The sequence below is a fragment of the Leptonychotes weddellii genome, chromosome 1, assembly GCF_054177405.1.
Source record: "Leptonychotes weddellii isolate Sample4059 chromosome 1, ASM5417740v2, whole genome shotgun sequence".
Lineage (NCBI taxonomy): Eukaryota > Metazoa > Chordata > Mammalia > Carnivora > Phocidae > Leptonychotes > Leptonychotes weddellii.
The window spans coordinates 56,764,259-56,786,751 of NC_138369.1; the positions used below are offsets into that span (position 1 = coordinate 56,764,259).

Consider the following 22,493-nt stretch of genomic DNA (forward strand, 5'->3'; position numbering starts at 1 on the left):
CGCAGCCGTGCGAGCCCTCCTGGGCCCCCCGGTCCCACAGCGCACACCCCTCTGTACCCCACCCGCACACCCACGAGCCCCCGCTTAGCCCCCCACGCCCCACTACCAGACTCCTCCCCACACCTCTCCCCCCACCCCCGGGCCCCTCGCATCTACGGCCAGAATCCCTCTGGATCTCCTGCATCGCAAGCCCTGCACCCCACTCGTCTGCCCGAGACCTCCCCCCCACGCACACACCCACTTGCACGCTTCTCCCGCCCTCCACTCACCCCGCACCCCTCTCCGCCCCCCCCCCTCCGGGGCCGGCAGGCAGCGCCGCCGCTGGCGGCGGCGACGGAGGCCGGTCCCCGGGCCGGGACACACCCACCCGCCCGCCCTCCTTCTTTCCCTCGCTCCCTCCCTCCTTCCCGCCCGCCCTCCCGCCCTCGCTCGGCGCTCGCTCCTTCCCCCTCGGCCGCTCCCGCTTCCCGCGGCGCCCGGCCTCCCGCTCCGCCTCCCCGTGCGCGGCTCTCCCGGGCGCGGCTCCGGGGTTCATGGTGACGAGGCGGCGGCCGCTCCAGCCCAGCGGCGGCGGCGGCGGCGGCGGCGGCGGGAGCTGGGGCGCGGGCCCGGGCCGCCTCTCCCTGAGCGTGGGGCCGGGCGGCGGGCGCGCCCAGGCGGCGGCGGCGGCTGCGGCGGCTGCGGCGGCGGCGAGCGCCCCCCCGGCCCGCGGCCCCGCGCGCCCCCCGCGCCGCGCCCCCGCGCGCCCGGCTTGCGGGGGGCCGGGCCGGCGGGCGGCCGCCGCGCCGCGCACCCATGGACGGCCCGGCAATCATCACCCAGGTGACCAACCCCAAGGAGGACGAGGGCCGCGCGCGGGGCGCCGGCGAGAAAGGTGAGCGGGGGCGCGGGCGGGCGGCCGCACTCCCCGCGCGGCTGCCGGAGTTGGGCGCCGCGCGCCTGTCCCGGCCTGGGGGAGGGGTGCGCCCGCGCCGGAGGGTGCGTGGGTGTGGGGGTGCGCCCGCGGGCTAGGCTGTGAGCCGGTGGCGGTGACCCTGAGGGGCTGCTAGTTTGGGTTTGCGCTCCGCCGACCGAGAAGTTGTGAGCGTGTGTGTGTGTGTGTGTGTGTGTGTTGCTGGCAGTCTGAGTGCGTGTGCCCTGGTAGGTTTTGTGTGTGCATGAGACTGAGAGGTGGTAAGGGGGTGTGCACCTACCAGAGAGGTGCTGAGTATGCTGTGCACCTGACAGGTTGTGAGTGTGTATATGTGCCTGGCGGATTCTGAGTGTGCACTTAACGTGTGTGTGTGCGCACACACCAACTGAGATTGTAAGGGTGTGTATGCACCTACCAGAGAGGTTGTGAGTGCAGGTTTTCCTGCCAGGCCACGAGTTTTTGTACGTACCTTACGTAGAGGTTTTGTATGTAGCTGACTAAGGTTGTGGAGTGGGTGTGTGTGTGTCTGCATGAGCGTGAGCCTGCAGAAGGCTTATATGTGTGTTCCGTCCTGACGGAGTTGGTGTGTGTGCGCAGTGTGTGCTGGCAGGTTGACTGCGTTGTGTCCGTGGACGGCAAGGGTGTGTGTGTTTGTGCACTCATGCAGGGAGGCTGTGCGCCTGCTTGTGTCGCAGGTACGCACCACTGAGGCTGTGTGCCTGGCTGTTTTAGCTGGTGGTGCAAGTGCTGGGGGAAGGAGGGGGATGGGCAGTGCCTAAGCCGTCCCCCCTTTCTCCGACTGTGCAGCCTCAGGGACACCAGCCTGCTGGGAGTGCCAGTAAGGTCTGGTTCTCCCTGGGCCCTTTTAGGGCCTGCCTCTAATGGGCACTCAGAGAGCCCTTAGGGTGCCAGGTGTGTCCCTTCCCTCTATGCTGCAATGCCTGGTTTTATTTTAGCATGTTGGACCCCAACACCGTCTTCTCTTTCCTTCTGGTTCTTCTTTGTGTCTCTGCCCCTCTCTGAGACTCGGTGTCCCCTTTTCTCATATGCCCTGCTTACTGTCCCTCTAGTGAGTTGTCCTGAGGTTGTGAAGGGCCGAGGAATCTGGCTTGGTCTGTTCTGGTGACTAAAGCCCTGCCTCCCTCTCTTCCTGCTGTGTGCCCCCAAAACACCTGGATTGATGTCAGGAGCAGCCCACCAGGACACCCTCCCCTCACCCAGCCTTCCCTGCTAATGGCCAACTTTGGGAAAGAATTAGTTTTCTTTCCATGTGTTACCACCCTTGCTGTGCCAGTGGGGTGAGGTGTGCAGCCCTTCTGAGGAAGGGGGGTGGGGTGGGAGAAAACAAGCCTCTGTCTCTTTCCAAGCAGGGACCACTGGGCAAGCCCATCAGAAAATGCAAGAAACCGCCAGAGGTACCCTCAGATTGGGGATTTATCAACCCATTTGCACTTTTGTAGACCATAAACATTATGTGTCTACAGACTTGTTTTATGTAGAATTAGAAATCAAACTCCCCCAGGCATTTTTTCTGTGCCTTACAAACTGGCTAAAAAATTATGCAAAGAGGGTGCTTCAGGTGAATCTCTTATGTCTCCCTGGGGCCCAAGTGGGCAACACATAGGTTCCTGCCATTGGGGGCTGTCAGTTCTTGGGGCCCTGGCATGCAAGCTCTGGGCTGGGTGTGTCCTCTTGGGAAGGTTTAGTGGGAGGCATGAAGGTGGTTTGATATCTGTGCTTCTCACCCACTCCAGATTGAGTGCTTTGTGTGATGCTTTGCCAGAGAGGGAATCCACAGCTCTTGTGAGGAGAGGTGTGGCATAAAGGAGGGAAATATTTGTCAGGGTCTCAGCCCTCCTGCTGCCCCCAATCTGAGTCCCAGAGCGGGATCCTTCCCAACTTTCTCTTTTCCTCTAGCTGCTGGGCTTTTTAGACTCAATTTAGCCAAAATCCAACCATGTACAAATACTGAAGGATGGTGCTTGTTCTCTTCAACCTGTTTACATTTCTTTTCATGACGATCTTTTATTATCTTTAACAGCTTATTTTGTTTATTTTCTAGTGTCAAGTTGGCTGATTGTTAACTGATTAGGCGAATACTTGCTGCTCTGGGATGGAGTGGCTAGCTATAATAGGTTGTTCTTGCTGAAGCATTAAAATAGTACTCAATTCAGCTTTTCACTTTAAAAAATGGGGGGAAAAATTGGTCAATTACGATGTGACAGTAAACTTCATGGCCAAACTTTGGAACAGCTTCTTCAGATTCCTAATCCACTGAACAGGTTCAGCAGTGTTTCTAGCTTAAGCACATTGATCTATTTAGATAGGCACAATATAGTTTACATACTTTTAATTTTAGGTAAACAATCACTTTGTTTTTATTTATGGGGCCTGGAATGTTGTAAGTTTTTGTGGTAGGAAAGAAACTATTGGTTTTATTTATTTATTTAAGATTTTATTTATTTGACAGAGAGACAGTGAGAGAGGGAATACAAGCAGGGGGAGTGGGAGAGGGACCATGACCTGAGCCGAAGGCAGACACTTAGCGACTGATCCGCACAGGCACCCCAAGAAACTATTGGTTTTAAAAGTTTCCTTCATCATTTATTCTGTGAAACAGGAATCAAAATGCTGCTCTTGGATTTGATATGAGGGTTAAATGAGATGATGTACATTAAGGACTCTGCCTAGCGTGCCACTATTCCATAAGCCTTTCTTTAGGTGTAGATTTGTTTAAAAAAAAAAAAGTACTAGTAAATATGGGCTATGGTGTTTTGCCTGAGTTGAATTACTTCTTGACACATTGCCACGTGGTGGTGCACTACTTGGAGATGACTGTCAGGATTGTCACTGTCAGCCTGGCCTGTCAGGGAAGATGTATTTCGTAGTTGTGTTGGATGGGGAAGACGTATTTCGTAGTTGTGTTGGATTGGGTTGATAATTCAACTCAGTCTGCTTTGCTATCTACAAATTTACTCTTACAAATCGATAAGAAAAAGCTAAACAATACAGCAGAAAAGTGGACAAGGGAGATAGGAACAAGGAAGTCATAGAAGAGGAAATCTGTTCAATAAATGTATGAAATGATGCTCTTCTTCATGTGAAATAGTTGTGTGCGTCAGCTTGGCTGAACATTTAAATGACAACAAAGTAAATAAAAGTTTTGGGAAATGGACACTCTTACAGACTTTTGTTAGAGAATAAAATAAGTACAGACTTTTTAGAGAGTATTTTAGTACTGAATTCTTTAGGAACCCGTTTGGCTGCAAGTAAAAGAAAATCAGGCTTATGCTATGGCTTAAACCAATAGGAGTTTATTCTCACATAACAAATAGTCTGGAGGTAAGCTCCTGCTGGCTTTGGTTCAGCAACTCATTGATAGCAGGACTGACATCACGGAGATTCTCTAGGCTTTCCTTCAGTGTTGTAACATGGCTGCCACCCCTCCAAAAACCACAGCCACCTTCAGGGCAGAAAAAAGGGACAGTGCCAGTCATGTCTATCCCTTTTACCTGGAAAGCAAAAAACGTTCCTAGGGACTGCTCAGCAAACTTTTGCTGATGTTTACTTAGCTAGAACTGGGTCACATGGCCACCCCTAGCTGCAAGCAAAGTGAGTTTGTTATGGGAGGCAGGAGATGATTAGAAATGGGTGGGAGCAGGTATTGGTTGGCCAGTCAACAATACTGGCATACCTTCAATGCTTCAGTTCTACTTCTGGGTTTTTGTCCTAGAGAAATGTGCTCATATGTGATCAAAGAAACATGTACAAGCATTTTCCCTGATGGGCACATTACTTGCCTAGCAAAAAAATCCATTCTGAGTTAATTTTTTTTATAAGGTGAGAAATTTAAGTTCAGTTTGTTTTTGTTTTTGTTTTGCCTCTGGCTGTCTAATTGCTTCAGCCACATTTGTTGGAAAGACTGTCCTTCCTCTTTTGAATTTCTTTTGCATCTCTATCAATCTCTGTCAGTCAGTTCAGTGTAGGTCTGTTTCTGGGTTCTTTATTTTGTTCCACTCGTCTCTGTGTCTATACCTCTGTCTATCCCATGCAGTCTTGATTACCATAGCTATGTAGTAAGTCTTGAAATAGAATAGACTGATTCCTCCAGTTTTTGTTCTTTTTCAAAAATTGTTTTAGCTGTTCTAGTTCTGTTGTTTTTCTATATGCATTTTACGATAGTCTTGTCTATCTCTGCAAAAAGTCTTGTTGGGATTTTGATAGGAATTATATTAGACCTGTGTATAAATCTGGGGACAACTGACATCTTTACGATGTTGTCTTCCAATCCATTAACATGTTATGTTTCTCTATTTATTTAGATATTCTTTGATTCTTTCATTAGGGTTATATAGTTTTCAGCATATAAATCCTGTTGATATTTTGTCAGATTTACATTTAAATGTTTCTCTCTCTTTCTTTTTAAGATTTTATTTATTCATTTGAGAGACAGAGAGCAAGCACAAGAGACCATGAGCCAGGGGGAGGGGCAGCGGGAGAGGGAGAAGTAGACTCCCCACTGAGCAGAGAGCCCCATGCAGGACTCGATTCCAGGACCCCAGGATCATGACCTGAGCCGAAGGCAGAAACTTAACCGACTGAGCCACCCAGGCGCCCTTCTCTCTCTCTCTTTTTAAGTGATCATATTGTACTTTTAACTTCAGTCCGAGTATTCAATGCTAGTATGTAGAAATATAATTGATTTTTGTATGTTTGTCTTATATCCTGTGACCTTGCTGAGTTCACATATTAGTTGTAAGAGGCTTTGTAGATTTCTTGCAGTTTTTTACATAGACAAACACATCATCAAATAAGAACATTTATATTCCTTCATTTCTGATTTGTGAACTTTTTATTTCTTTTTCTTGCTTTATTGCACTCACTAGAACTTCCAGAAGTATGTTGAACAATAGTGGGGAGATTGGACAACCTCGCCTTGTTCCCAGTGGGAAGCCATTCAGTCTGTTACCATGAAGTATAATGTCAGCTGTAGGTTTTTTTGTAGAAAATCTTTATCAGATTGAGGAAGTTTCCTGTATTCCTATTTTTCTGAAAGCTTTTATCAAAAATGGATGTGATTTTGTCATGTGCTTTTTGTGCATCAACTGATATGATCATGTGAGTTTTTGTCTTTGGTCTGCTAATGTAGTAGATTATATTGATGGATTTTTGAATATTGAACCAGCCTTCCATCCCTACAATAAACCTCATGGTTTTATGAGGTATATAATTCTTTTTATATATGATGAATTCTGTTTGTTAAGAAATTTTACATCTGTATTCATGAGTGATACAGTTTCTTTTTTTTGCAATGTCTTTAATCTGGTTTGGTATCAGCTTCGCAAAATAAATTGGGAAGTGTTCTTTTTTTTTTTTTTTTTTCTGGAAGACATTATGCAGAATAGGTGTTAATTCTCCAATGAGATCATCTGGGCCTGGAGATTTCTTTTGGGGGGAGTTTTTAACTACAAATTCAATTTCCTTAATAGTTATAGAGGTATTCAAATTATCTCTTTCATATTGGCTAAGTTATAGGTGCTTTTTTTTTTCAAGATTTAATCCATTTCATATAATTTGTCAAATTCATGTGTAGAGTTGTTCATAGTATCATTCCCATATTACCTGTTTGATGCCTGCAGGGTTTGAAGTGATATACTCTGTTTCATTCCTGATATTGGTCATTTTTGTCGTTCTTGCTAGAGGTTTCTCAATTTTCTTGATCTTTTCAATGACCCAGCTCTTTGTTTCATTAATTTTCTCTATTGCTTTTATGACTTCAACTTCAATGATTTCTGTTATTTTCTTTATTATTTCCTTCCTTCTGCTTGATTTGGGTTTATTTTGCTCTTTTTCTTGGTTTTTGGAGGAGAGCTTAGATTATTGATTTGAGACTTTTCTTCCTTTCTTTTTTTTTTTTAAATGTTTTATTTATTTATTCATGAGAGTCAGAGAGAGAGAGAGAGAGGCAGAAGCAGAGGGAGAAGCAGACTCCCTGCCTAGCAGGGAGCCCGATGCGGGATGCGATCCCAAGACCCTGGGATCATAACCTGAGCCAAAGGCAGACGCTTAACCATCTGAGCCACCCAGGCGCCCCAAGAATTTTCTTCTTTTCTAATGTATGCATTTAGTGCTACAAATTTTTCTCTTAACTCTACTTTTGCAGTGTCCCACAAATTCTGATGTTACATTTTCACTTTCACTCAGTTCAATGTATTTTTTAAAAAATAGACTATTTTTTAGGGCAGTTTTAGGTTCACAGCAAAATTGAGTAGAAATTAGAGAGAGTTCCCATATAACACTGACCCCACACATGCACAGCCTCCCTCCACTATCAGTATCCTGCACCAGAGTGGTACATTTACTGCACTCTGTGAACCTGCATTGACACACTGTTATCACCCCAAGTCCACAGTTTGTATTATGGCTCACTCTTGGTATTTTACATTCTGTGGGTTTTGACAAATGTGTCATGGCATGTATCCACCATTAGAGTATCCTACAGAGTAGTTTCACTGCCCTAAAAATCCTCTGTGTTCTGTTTATTCATTCCTCCCTCCCCGCAACCCCTGGCAACCACTGATCTTTTTACTGTTTCCGTAGTTTTGCCTTTTCCAGAATGTTACATAGTTGGAATCATACAGTATGTAGCCTTTTCAGATTGGCTTCTTCAACTTGGTAATATGCATTTAAACTTCCTCCATGTCTTTTCATGGCTCATTTCTTTCTAGAGTAGAATAGTATTCCATTGTATGGATGCACCATAGTTTTTCCATTTACCTACCAAAGGACATCTCAGTTGCTTCCAAGTTTTAGCAGTTATGAATAAAGCTGCTATAAACATCTGGGTGCAGGTTTTCCAGGAGACACAAGTTTTCAGCTCCTTTGGATAAATAGCAAGGAGCGCCATAGTAAGAATATTTTTAGTTTTATAAGAAACTGCCAAACTGTCTTCCAACGTGGCTGTACCATCTTTAGTTTTCAGAAGTTTAGTTATGATATGTCTTGGTGTGGATTTCTTTGGGTTTATCCTGTTTGGATTTAGCTCAGCTTCTTGAATTTGTAGTTTGTGTCTCTTGCCAAATTTGGGAAGTTTTCAGCCATTATTTTCTGAAATATTTTTTCAGCGTTGCCGTTTCTCTTCTTCTGGGACTCTGATGACACAAATATTAAATCCTTTGCTATAGACCATGGGTTTATCAATACTTAACTATTCTTTTTTCTTTTCTCTCTATTAATTCAGATTGGATAATTTCTATTGTTCTATCTTCAGGTTCATTGATTTGTTCCTAGTTCCCTCCATGCTGCTAGATATCTCCCATCCACTGAGCTTTTTATTTCAATTTTTGTATCTTTTAGTTCTAAATCTTCCGTTTAGTTTTTCTTTATATCTTGTAATTCTCTCCTGAGGCTTTCTGTTTCTTTGCTGAGGCTTTCTATTTTCCTCGTTTGCTTTAAAGTGTTCCTAATTGCTTTTATCATAGCTGCTTTAAAATCTTTGTCAGATAAGTATAACATCTCTGTCATCTTGGTGTTGGCATCTATTGATTGTCCTTCTTCACTCAATTTGAGAATTTCTGGTTCTTGGTATAGTGAGTGAATTACAATTGAAACCTGGACACTTTCATACTATGTGATAAGACTCTGGGTCTTATTTAAACCTTCTGTTTTATTTGGTTTACTCTGAACTGCTCTAGCAGAGAAGGTAGAGCACTGCCTCATTATGCCAGACAGATGTAGAAGCCCAGGATCTCTAGTTGGCCTCTTTTGACACCCTGCTGGGCATGGAGGGAGTTTCAGCTCCCACACAGCCTCTACTGAACTGCAGTGGGAGGGGTCTTATTACACTGGTGATGGGAAAGCCCTGACTCTTCCTTTGCCTCCTCTAACACCGCCCCAGTGGGAGAGGGGGAGTACCTCATTATTGCTAGGTAGGGATGGAAGTCCATGCTGGCCACATGGTCTCCACTGATACCTCTGGGAGACGGGGAGGCTATTTACCAGTTGTCAGGGATGAAAATTCCTGCTCCCTCCTTGGCCTTCTCTGACACTACCCCAGCCACCTTCCACCCTGATGACATGGAATTCTAGGTACCCATCAGATTTTGCTGGCATGGGTGAGGTTGGGACTGGAGTGTGTGTGTATGTGTGTGTGTGGTGTTTGGCTACAGTAGAGAAGTTACTGTCTGAAAGTTTTCTGTCTTGCTAGACTATCCCTTTTCTGGTCTTTGGTTATAAAGAATAGTCTTTTGAGGGAACTCTTGCCTGCAACTGTTGGTGGTCGCTTTATCCAGCTTCTTCAGCTAAGTCTGGGCTATTAGAGAGAAAAAGAAACCCCAGAGATCACTGCAATGTCATTTCAAGTCTCAAAGTCCCTAGCTGGTCTATCTTCTTTCCACCTTTCAGAGTCTTCTTATGTTTACTTTATAAACAGTGTCCAGGGTTTTTAGTTATATTTAGTAGAAAGAATAAGAAGAAATATGTCTACTCCATGTACCTGGAAGCAGAAGCCCCTGATTAGCTTTTATTTTTTTTTTATTTTATTTTTTTTAAAGATTTTATTTATTTATTTGAGAGAGAGAATGAGACAGAGAGAGAGAGCATGAGAGGGGGGGAGGATCAGAGGAAGAAGCAGACTCCCTGCTGAGCAGGGAGTCCAATGCGGGACTCGATCCCGGGACTCCAGGATCACGACCTGAGCCGAAGGCAGTCGCTTAACCAACTGAGCCACCCAGGCGCCCCCTGATTAGCTTTTAGACTGATCCAGAGTAGTATTTTAAGAAAGACTGGCGTTGGAAAGTTGTCATTTTAAAGGTTTATTTCAATACTGTGTAATGTAAAAGTCAAAGTGAGTTAGTGCTTTGAGAATCTTGATTGTCCCCTAAAAGAGACAGGATAATGAATTCAGTGTGAAATCAAGGCTAGATCAGTAGGGCTTCAGTGACAACTGTTGTTTAAATAACCTTAAAAAGATGCATTCATAAGCTTTGGTCTTAACACCAGAATTTTAGATCAGAGTTCATAATATCTTTTTTTTTTTTTAAAGATTTTATTTATTTATTTGACAGAGAGAGAGATAGCTAGAGCAGGAACACAAGCAGGGGGAGTGGGAGAGGGAGAGGCAGGCTTCCTGCCGAGCAGGGAGCCCGATGCGGGACTCGATCCCAGGACCCCAGGATCATGACCTGAGCCGAAGGCAGACGCTTAACGAGTTCATAATATCTTGATTTAAATATATTTTTGATCTAATATTCCATTTGATTGGCAAGCATGTTTAAACTCATATCTTCGATTTTATTTCTCAAGCAAGAAGCATCAATTTAAGTAAATAGAAATGTTTTCATAGGTTAAACACAGAGGAGCTTATCTCTGAATTTAGCACTCATGACCGCCCGCACATGGCTTGCTGGCCAGTGACTGGAAAAGTCTGCTTTCAGTCTGGGCTGCTCTGGAAGGAGGTTTTAGGGCTTCAGAAACTTGAGCAGACTGCACTTGACAGTTGGAGAGTGGCCCCATTTGGAATGGCAGGACTGGGTTTTCAGGAGGGACCACAGAGCCTCGTGTTTAATTCTGAGGTAGGTATGTATGTATGTATTCACTTATGTACTTATTTATCTATCTTCCAGTTTTATTGAGATGCAATTGACATCCAGCACTCTTTAAGCTTAAGTTATACGGCATGATGACTTACAGACATACCTATTGTGAAATGGTTACTAAAATAAGTTTAGGTTACATCCTTCACCTTGTATAATTACAAAACAGAAAATTCCTGGGCGCCTGGGTGGCTCAGTTGGTTAAGCGACTGCCTTCGGCTCAGGTCATGATCCTGGAGTCCCGGGATCGAGTCCTGCATCGGGCTCCCTGCTCGGCACGGAGTCTGCTTCTCCCTCTGACCCTCCTCCCTCTCATGCTCTCTGTCTCTCATTCTCTCTCTCTCAAATAAATAAATAAAATCTTAAAAAAAAACAAACAAACAGAAAATTCCTTTTTTTTTTCCCTTATGATAAGAACTTTTAGGATTTTCTCTCTTAGCAACTCTTTTTTTTTTTTTTAAAGATTTTATTTATTTATTTGACAGAGAAAGACACAGCGAGAGAGGGAACACAAACGGGGAGTGGGAGAGGGAGAAGCAGACTCCCCGCCGAGCAGGGAGCCTGATGCGGAACTCGATCCCGGGACTCCAGGATCACGACCTGAGCCGAAGGCAGTCGCTTAACCAACTGAGCCACCCAGGCGCCCTCTCTCTTAGCAACTCTGAAATATACCATACAGCAATGTTAACTGTAGTCATCATGTTGTACATTACATCCCCAGTGCTTATTTATCTTGTAACTGGGAGTTTACAAGTTTGTTTCTTATGATCACCTTCACCCAGTCCCCCTCCCCGACTCCCTGCCTCTGGCAGCCACAAAGCTGATCGCTTTTTCTATGAATTTGGTTTTTTTGGATACCTCAGATGAGTGAGATCATACAGGATTTATCTTTGTCTGACTTACTTCACTTAGCATAATACCCTCAAAGTCCATCCATGTTGTTACAAAGGGCAGGATTTTCTTCTTTTTTATAACTGCATAACATTCCATTGTATAGGCATAGACCACATCTTTATCCATTCCTCTACCGATGGACACTTAGGTTGTTTCCATGTCTTGGCTATTGTGAATAATGCTGCAGTTAGCATGGGGTGGGCATATGTCTCTTTGAGATAGTGATTTTGTTTCCTTTGGATATATACCCAGAAGTTAGGTAAACGCCTTTTTCTCTTTTAGTGAAGTTAAGGGTAGAGGAAGTGGGATACATGTCAGTACCAGTGGGTTCACTGGGTCTTTTCAGCCAGGAACTGGCAGAAGTCAGGAAACACTCTGGCCATCAATGATTCTAGATTTAAATGTACATATATATATATATATTTTTTTAAAGATTTTATTTATTTATTTATTTGAGAGAGAGAGAATGAGAGAGAGCATATGAGAGGGGTTAGGGTCAGAGGGAGAAGCAGACTCCCTGCCGAGCAGGGAGCCCGATGTGGGACTCGATCCCAGGACTCCAGGATCATGACCTGAGCCGAAGGCAGTTCCTTAACCAACTGAGCCACCCAGGCGCCCTAAATGTACATATATATTTTTAATATATGTTTTTTTCACTTGCTTTGTCAGTAACGTATGGTGCCAGGGTCAGGGAATGTAAGGAGTCTCGAGTAATATTAAAGGTATGATATATACCTTCAAACTTATTTTCCAGATCTTAAATCCTGATCTATCAGACGTTTAATGTTTAGTATTTTAATGAACTGCCTTTCTTTTTAAAATCAACTTTCTTTAAATAGTTTTCTTCCCTTTAATCTTTTAACATACATTTTCCTATTTTCAGAAAAGTCAAGATACATATTCAATGCTATATTTAAAATAAAATTAAGCAAATATTTGCCTCTATGGCTCTGAAATGACATTGCATAATGGAGCAAAGGCTTAGGAACTGTTTGTAGCACTAGGTTGGGATGTGGACCTTTTTGTGTTTGGGATCAGGACTGAAAACACTAGGGGCATATAGTTCTCTGGAACCAGGGCATAATCAACAGTGGTCTTTATGGATGCTAAGGATTATGTAATCACCTAAGTAATAGCTCATTTTGATTCTGAGTAGCTGCTTCAAGTTAAAAACTGAAAGGTTTCTTTGTAATTATGATTCGTATTAAGGCTATTTGCCAAAATGTTTTAAAATCCTGGTACTTAAAGCACTTTAAAAACTTAAGAGAAATGGCTTAACATTTGATGACTGATACTATTCTTATTTTTCATAATTAGTACTTAGCCTAAGCTTTAAATGTTTCAGGGTATCTTGAAGAAAAAACTGCACCACCTTGTCAACATGGCTTGAATGAAATGTAGCCTTTTAGTACCAGAGAGAAGTCAGTGGTCTAATGAGAACGTATACTGTACTTTACATTGTATAGAATATTTCCTGCATTCTGATCAAGATTCAGCTTTCATGCTTAGCATATCATTAAATTCGTTCTAAGGATTTGGCTCACTTATGTTCAAGTCAGAAACCATTGACCTTAATTCCATAGACTTCAGTCAGAGCCATATTTTCTTTCCTCTTTTTGAGGAAACCGCTCAACACATTCATTTTGGTTTTGCTTAGAACAAATACATTTCATAGCAGTCATCAAATAAGCATGCAATTTGAGTAGCTTATTAACTCAGTTAGATGTTTAAACAGTTATTAGTGAGCATTAATTTTTCTACTTTGCGGGCGCCTGGGTGGCTCAGTTGGTTAAGCAACTGCCTTCGGCTCAGGTCATGATCCTGGAGTCCCTGGATCGAGTCCCGCATCGGGCTCCCTGCTCGGTGGGGAGTCTGCTTCTCTCTCTGACTCTCCCCCCTCTCATGTGCTCTCTCCCATTCTCTCTCTCTCAAATAAATAAATAAAATCTTTAAAAAAAATTTTTTTTTCTACTTTGCTGTATACCCAGTATCGCTGCCATAGGCCTGACTTCTTTTTTAATTTTTTTAAGTTTGCTTTTATATCGAGGTAAATTTGCATACAATAAAAAATCACTCACTCTGGTGTAACCCAAGGTTACAAATTTCTGCGAGTGCTGACAAACTCGAGCAGCTATATAACCACCTCCACAGTCAAGGCAGAGAATATTAACATCAGTCTCAAAATACTCCCGGTGCCCCACTGCCCCTATCCTCCCTCTACACTCAGCCCCCGACAATGATCTGTTCTCTCCCGTTTTTTGCCTTTTCTGGAATGACATATACTAAATGGAATCATGTAATATGTAGCCTTTTGAGTTTGGCTTCTTTCATTTAACCTGATGCTTTGGAAACTCATTCAGATGGTTGCATATATCTTTCGTTTGTTTGCATTTATTGCTGGGTAGTATTCACTTGTATGGAAGTACCACAGTTTAAAGGTATATGTTTCACGGGGCACCTGGGTGGCTCAGATGGTTAAGCGTCTGCCTTCGGCTCAGGTCATGATCCCAGGGTCCAGGGATCGAGCCCCGCATCGGGCTCCTGGCTCAGCAGGGAGCCTGCTTCTCCCTCTCCCTCTGCTTCTCCCCCTGCTCATGCTTTCTCTCTCTCTCTGTATCTCTGTGTCTCAAATGAATAAATAAAAAAATCTTAAAAAAAAAAGTATATGTTTCACTTTATAAAAAACTGCCAAATTATTTTCCAAAGTGGTGGTACCATTTTGCATTTCCATCAGCGGTGTATGATGGTTCCAGTTGCTCTCCATCCTTGTCGGTACTTGGCACTGTCAGTTTTTAATTTTAGCCATTGTAGTAGGTGTCTAGTGGTATCTTGTCATGGTTTTAGTTTGTATTTCCCTAACAACCAATAGTGCTGAGATTCTTTTTATGTGCTTGCATGCCATGTAAATAAATTCTGTGCTAAGTTGTCTGTTCAAATTGTTTCCCAGTTTTAGAAAATGAGATTGATTTCTTTTTTAAAAGATTTATTTATTTATTTGAGAGAGAGAGAGCACATGTGAGCAAGCAGGGGGAGGGGCAAAGGGAAAGGGAGAGAGAGAAACCTCAAGCAAACTCCCCTCTGAGTGCAGAGCTTGACATGGGGCTCCACTCAGGACTCGAACCCAGGACCCTGAGATCATGACCTGAGTCAAAATCAAGAGTTAAAGTAAAGCCACCCAGGCACCCCATGGATTGTTTGATTTCTTTTTATTGAGTTAGAAGGTTCTTTATATATTCTGGATACACATTCTTTGTTGAATATGTTTTATAAGTATTTTCTCTCAGTCTTTGATTTGTCTTTTCATTCTTTTAGCAATGTTTTTTATTTTCCAATTTTTAACTTGTGGTGAAATGCACACAACATAAAATTTACCATCTTAACCATTTTTAAGTGTACAATTCAGTGGTGTTAAGTACACTCACACTGTTGTGCAACCATCACCATCATCCATCTCCAGAACTCTTTTCATCCTGCAACACTGAAACTCTGTACCCATTACACTAACTCCCCATTCCCCCCTCACCCTAGCTCCTGGCAACCCACCATTCTACTTTCTGCCTCTGATTTTGACTATACTGGGTACCTCATGTAAGTAGAGGCAGGCAGTATTTGTCTTTTTATGACTGGCTTATTTAACTTACTATAATGTCATCAAGGCTGATCTGTGTTGTAGCATGTGCTATAATTCCCTTCCTTTTTAAGGCTGAGTAATATTCCATATATACAATTAGTTGACCCTTGAATAATTCAGAGGTTAAGGGCACTAACCTGACGCAGTTGAAAATCCACATGTAACTTTTGATTCCACAACAACTTAAACTGCTAATAGCCTTCTATTGACAGGAAGGCTTACTGATAGCATGAACAGACAATTAATACATATTTTGTATGTTACATGTATTATATGCTATATTCTTACAATAAAGTAGGTAGAGAAAATATTGAGAAAATCAAAAGGAAGACAGAGTACACTTACATTATCATATGTAAAAAATCCACATATAAGTGGACCCATATAGTTCAAACCTACGTTCTTCAGGGGTCAACTGTATTGTATATGTATGTATATATGTTACATATACAGTACATATATATATCATACATATTGTATAAATTTTATATACCACATTTTGCTTAATTATTCATTTGTCAGTGGACACTGGGTTGCTTCCACGCTTTAGTCATCGTGAATGGGTATATCCAAAAGTGGAATTGCTGCATCATATGGTAATTCTATGTTTACTTTTTCAGGACCAGCCATACTGTATTCCATGGCAGCTACACCATTTTACATTCCCTTCAGGTATATAAGGATTCAAAATTTTCCACATCCTTGCCAATACTTGTTATTTTTGGTCTTTTTGGTAGCAGCTACCCTAATGGGTGTGAGATGCTGATGTCTTCTGAAGAACAGAAATTGAGGTTTATTTGTTTGCATATGGATGTTGCGATTGTTTCTGCCTCATTTATTGAAAAGACCATTCTTTCTCTATTGTACTGCCTTTGAACCTTTATTAAAAATCAAGTGACTACATATAGGTGAGTCTATTTCTGGATTCTGAACTCTCCTTAAATTTTGATCACCTCCTTAATGTGAAGTGGTGTTAAGCTTAATATAGTACCAGCCCTCCCTCAGAAGTAAATTTTTAGTCATGATTTAAGCAGAAGAGAAGACCAAGACATTTTACAATCTGGCAGGGAAGATTTACTCTGCATTTTGTGGTGAGGGGGGCTCTGAAAGACAAAACCTATAATTTCCTCCAGTCTTTTCCTAGGAACTTACCCAAACAGATTTTGCATGGTGTATCTTTTTTTTTTTTTTCAGATTTAGATTTGGGGCCGAGCGTTTTTTCTAATCTTGAGTATCCTTCTACAGAAAGCTAATACAAAAGTACGAGATGAGATAAATAAGCATTTGAGTTGAAAATATAGTCTCCCATAGTTATACAATAGTATAAAAATAGTGACTGTCTTGATGGAGTCTAAGTGAACGAAGGAGTAGAATGGCACTAGGACAGAGAAATGTACCGAAGCTCCAGCTCTGCGGATACCTTTCAGGCTGTCCGCAGATGTCTGGAGTGGTGGACGCAGGGAGAAGTGCTTATACTACCTGAAACAAAAGGGCAGAACCAGCTCATTCACTGGATAGCTTCATTGCTTTTGTCCCCAGGTAAGTAAACAGTGAAACTTTCCCAAGAAAGAAGTCCTCATCCAGGAGTTGTGACCCAGTTTGTATAGAGATCACAGTTGTGTTGGCCATTAATGTCAAGATGTCACTTAGAACATGGTATAGAGATGATCAGAGTCTCAGAGATGGGAGAGCCTGGGCAAAGGCCTAATATCCTTTTCTATCTTCCTACCTCCTGTCTGAGCTCTCATTCCAGCTCTTCATCTGTGAGGCTGCTGGAGGTAAATTTCTAAAGCACAGCTCTGCTCATGCTACTGCCTACTTAATTCTGTTCTGTTTCTCTATGATTCCCCATTGGCCCCAAGATAGGAACATGATGTTTCATAGCCTGTAAGCCCTTCATGGAATGACCCTAGACCACCTTTACAGTCTCCTGTCCAGGGACTCCTCTTCTACACTCTAATGAACTACTTGCTGAGCCCAAGCAGGCTGTGATTTTTTGCTCCATTGGCATGTACTGATTCACCTTACTGGGATGCTTTTTCCCTTACGTGCCTGATGGATTCTTAGTCCTCCTCTAAGATCCAGCTCGAGTATCACTCACTTTCTCTTAACACCTCCTGTACTGCCTAAGCAGGATGCGGTAAATAGAATGTAACGTTCGAAGGCATAGGCTTGGGTTTGAATTCCATCTCCATCATTATGAATTGTGTGAACTTTGACAAATTAGTTAATCTCTCTGAGCCTTGATTTTATTGTTTTTTAAAGATTTTATTTATTTGACAGAGAGAGACAGAGAGAGAGGGAACACAAGCAGGGGGAGTGGGAGAGGGAGAAGCAGGCCTCCTGCCGAGCAGGGAGCCCGATGCGGGGCTCGATCCCAGGACCCTGGGATCATGACCTGAGCTGAAAGCAGACGCTTAACGACTGAGCCACCCAGGCGCCCCTGACCCTTGATTTTATAGTACCTAATACTTCATAGGATTATTAAGAGGATTAAACAGTATATGTGTATTTATATAATGCATATCAAAATACATAAGTCTGATAAACATTTCTTCTTGTTATTATTCATATTATTTCTAATTAATTTATTCAGAAGCATTTATTGAGCACTCATTATATGTTGTTCACCCATACCAGGTGCCTGGGATGCACAGATGAATGAGATCTGCCCATATATTTGAAGTGTTCAAGCATAGTGCTCTAAGAAGAGGATATACAAAGTGCCATGGGAACTATTATTTATTTTATGCCTACTGTATGCCAAGTACTTTACATGCATATCTCATTTCATCCTCCAACAACCTTTAGATGTAGGTATTATGATCCATATTTATATCGGTGGAAACAGAGTCTTAGAGAGGTTAAGTAATTTGCTTATATGATGTAGATATAGACCTACTAAGTAGTAAAGCCAGGAGTTAAACCTAGTGTGTGTGACTCCGTTAAAAGGAAACTTAGGAAATATTTGGAGAATACCATATGCTCAAAAGATTTACATCTTGAAAGACAGCAACCATATTTTTCCAAAAGATGCTTCTTTTTGCTTCTGCCAGAGGTGGCATATTTAACAGGATAAATTCTAGGGCTCACCCAAGTTGACAGGCCACATTTTCTTACAATTCATGCTCTGTTATTTATATAACAAATTCTGTTTCCTTGAGTCTTACTATTAACTCTTCACCCTCTTCATACTCACTTGTGTACTGTAAACAGAAATGAGAGAAGTTGGGGCACCTGGGTGGCTCAATCGTTGAGTGTCTGCCTTCGGCTCAGGTCATGGTCCCAGGGTCCTGGGATCGAGGCCCACATTGGGCTCCCTGCTCAGCGGGGAGCCTGCTTCTCCCTCTCCCACTTCTCCTGCTTGTGTTCCCTCTCTCACTGTGTTTCTCTCTGTCAAATAAATAAAAAATCTTTAAAAAAAAAAGAAAGAAAGAAAGAAATGAGAGAAGTTAAAGGCCAAGAATCCAATAGTTTTTATCTCTAGAGTTCTGGAAGAAGTGATAGGTTTCCCTCTTACCATTTACACACTATTTCTAGGTGTGTCATTAAATAAAAGTGGAGTTTTGAGGTGTTTTTGGAAGGAAAAGCGCTAAGAAGGCTCTTAAAGATGCTTGAATCCCATTGTATTGGTCGGAGTTCTTAGTGGCAAACCACAGAATCCATGTGAACTGTTTTAGACAGAAAGGAGTTTGTCAAAAGATTTTAGTGACTTTTAGGCCTTCTGATATGGCCAAAGAATCAGACTTGGCTATTTTACAGCCAGAGCAAAATGCTTAAGTACACCTTAGAACTATACTAGTGAAATATATGACTGCCCCCACCTGCTGATGATTCAACTTAGCAGCATCACCATAACAGTCCTTGTTCTCTCTTAAGAGCTGCTCATTTTCTAGAAACTACTAGAAACAAAGCCAATTCCTTTTTTTTTTTTTTTTAAATAAGCTCTATGCCCAACATGGGGCTTGAACTCTCAACCCTGAGATCAAGAGTCGCATGCTCTACCAACTGAGCCAGCCAGGTGCCCCAGGAAGCCAACAATGAAATCATATAAGGCAGTTAAAAGGAATAAACTAGAGCCACATCTGTTAACATGGCTAAAATTTTAAAATGTAACATTGAATGAAAAAGCAAGTTCCGTAGTAACGGTTAGAGTGTGATGCCATACATAAATTTGAAAACATACACAAATAGTTTATAATGTATGGATATATGCATATATTATAAAACTGCAGGAACATCCTTAGGATTGATGAACAAATTCATAATAGTGGTTATTTCCCAAGAGGGAGGAAAGGGAATGGAATCAGGGAAGGCTATATAATATATAAGTACCTTCAGGTGTATACTGAATGTTTTGTTTTTTATAAACTATTTTCTTGAGACGAATACAGCATGATTTTAAGAGGTGCTAGAGCTGGGTAGTTGGGTAGCCTAATATACAGTTGTTTGTTATATTTATTCCTTGTACTTCTCTTATGTTTAAATATTTCATAATTAAAATGTTAATTCTGGACTTTGAGTATTAAGATAAATTTATCCTTTAGATAAATTCAGAAGTGGTAAAGAGGCAGTTATTGAATTTAGTTGGTTCTTTTCCCAGTGGGAGTGTTCAGGAAGATATCCAAAAAACTTGGTCATTGAGCTTTCCAGAGGGGGTTCAGGTGATCTCAGTGCTAACTCAGGCTGTGCCAGATACACAGGTTGGAGCCAGGTCACACCCCAGTCCTATTATGTTTCTCTCAGGTGACCTTTCAAAGGGTGTTGTGAGTGCTTGGTCTTCGGTCAGGTTGGCTTTGTGTAGAGTGCTGGCCACAAAAGTCTACGTTGGTTTAAAACATTCTATTTACAAATGTGTAGTCAAATAGCTTGGGTATCATCAAAGGGATGATTTGTTTGATTTGCCAATTCTGCCCCATTATCATGGGGATTTATTTCAGGAATAAAGGAATTGAAATGTTTAGTCAAGTCCTTTATATTAAGCAAAGTAAAATCATTTTGGAAGGAGAACAAAGAAATGTGTGAAATGCAAAATCAAAAGGAGTCATCTTAAAAGAAATCAACTGAAAAAGTGTTTGAAGACCTGTGGCATCCCTCGCACAGAGGCCCTCACTAAGGTTTTGAACTGATGGGATCAACATTTGGACTGGAGCTCTGGTTCCGTAGTCACCTGGGCCGCCTCCAGCACTGGTTTTTCAGTGAAGGGCCTTTTAACCTGGAGTCCACAGATCCCCAAGTGGTCCATGGATAGAATTCAGGGAGTCTAGCAACTTGGTTAGCAAAAGATACTACTTCTTAATTTTCATTGACCCGTAACTAAAATTGAGTGTTTTTCTCAGTTATGAAGATAACTGGAGATAAACTGCTGTAGTATTAACAGTGCCTGTAACTTTCTTGTCATGTCCAGAAGAGATTGGCCCATGGTTTTCTTTTCTTTCAATGTCATTGTGAGGTTTTGGTATCAAGGTTATAATGGCCTCAAAAAACAAATTGGAGAATTTCATTCTCTGGAAGATTTTGTGTAAGGTTAGTGTTATTTCTTCTTTAAATATTGAGTAGTATACATTGGTGAATCCCTTTGAGGCCTGGAATTCCTTTGTAGGAAGGTTTTTAAATGTAGATTTAATTTACTTAATAGATCTAAGACTATTCAGATATTCTATTTCTTCTAAGTTTTGGCAGGTTTCTTTTTCCTAGAAATTTGTCCATTTCATCTACATTTTCAAAGTTGTTCAAACTATCCTCTTTTTAATATCTATAGAATCCGTAACACTGTCCCTTTTTCATTCCTTTTTTTTTTTAAGATTTTATTTATTTATTTGACAGAGAGAGGCACAGCAAGAGAGGGAACACAAACAGGGGGGGTGGGAGAGGGAGAAGCAGGCTTCCCGCCAAGCAGGGAGCCCGATGTGGGGCTCGATCCCAGGACCCTGGGACCATGACCTGAGCTGAAGGCAGACGCTTAATGACTGAGCCACCCAGGCACCCCTCCCTTTTTCATTCTTGATATTAGGTAAAATTTTTAAACATGAACAAAACTCAGGGTTCAGAAGGGTTTAGGGAAAGGACAACTATTTTTTTTTTTTAAGATTTTATTTAGTTTACAGAGAGAGAGACAGCGAGAGAGGGAATACAAGCAGGGAGAGTGGGAGAGGGAGAGGCAGGCTTCCCGCCGAGCAGGGAGCCCGATGCGGGGCTCGATCATGGGATCATGACCTGAGCTGAAGGCAGACGCTTAACGACTGAGCCACCCAGGCACCCCAGGGAAAGGACAACTATTGATGGGAGTTGAAATTAGTACCGTCTTTCTGGAAGACTGTTTTGCAGTGTATATCAAACAAAATGTGAGTATATTTTATCCAAGAACATTTTAAAAAAGGAATTTACCATAAATAATTTCACAAATGCAAAAATATTCCACACAGTGTTATCTATAGCAGCAAAAAACAAACAAGCAAATGCAAAACACCTGGAAACAAATCAATGGGGGACAGGGAAGTAATTATGTTAGTTACATTCATTAGAATAACTTTTATGGTTTCAAAACTTAGGACAGGACATTGACGTAGAAAAGAGCTGGGGGATACTATTGGCTATAAAAAGCAAGTCTCAGACGAACATGTACAGTGTAGTCTCTTCTATGTTAATACATACTTCTATATGTGAATGTATACAAAGAAAATCATTTGGAAGTATAGTCACCAAATTTTTTTTTAAGATTTATTTATTTATTTGAGAGAGAGCACGCAAGTACATGAGTTGGAGGGGAGGGGCAGAAGGAGAGGAAGAGGGAGAGAGAATCTCAAGTAGACTCCCCCCTGAGTGCAGATTCCCCACTCAGGGTTCGATTCCACAACCCTGAGATCATGACCTGAGCCAAAATCAAGAGCCGGACATTTAACGGACTGAGCCACCTAGGAGCCCCAGCCACCAAATTTCTAACAGCAGTTGTTATGGGTGGTAGAATGTTGGGTAAGAGTTATTTTCTTTTTGCTCTTCTGTATTGTTTAAAATGTTTGCATGAACATGCATCATTTCTACAAAAATAGCAAAACTTTCTAAAGAGCTTGGCAGTCACAAGATGAGAGGGTGGTTGGGGAGGGGAGTGTCAAAGCATTTTTCTTGCCTGATGGAGAACAGCCAGGAAGGAAGGAAAGCTTGAAGCTATAAGAAAGAAGGGACAATCAGTTGAGTAAATCCCTTAGAAAGACAGGAGGGCCTGGATTCAGACACAGAAGTTAGCCTTAAAGGAGCAAGACAACTTTTCTTCCCCGAAGGGAGGAAAAGACAACTGGAGATATGAAGAAGCTCAGAGCCAAAGAGAAGGGAGATAAGAACGTTCACAACTCATGGCTGCCGATTTCTTAGTGAAATCGGAGGTAAGACCATTTGCCAAGAGTGGGAAATGAAAGTGGAACAGGGGTCTTGAGGCAGGTGGTTCTCTCATAAAGTTGGCCTTACG

The 22,493-nt window shown here is 42.2% G+C and overlaps 1 protein-coding gene across 5 annotated transcripts in view; it reads left to right on the forward strand.

Annotated features, from left to right (window-relative positions):
- Positions 1-721: 721 nt before the first annotated feature.
- Positions 722-22,493, forward strand: part of CTDSPL (CTD small phosphatase like) — a 114,656-nt gene continuing 92,884 nt past the window's right edge. For all 5 annotated transcript variants that reach the window (XM_081824415.1, XM_081824443.1, XM_081824432.1 and 2 more), the window contains exon 1: positions 722-874. In XM_081824415.1, coding sequence (XP_081680541.1) covers positions 796-874 — 79 coding nt within the window. In that variant the 5' untranslated portion in view covers positions 722-795. The remainder of the gene's footprint in view (positions 875-22,493) is intronic.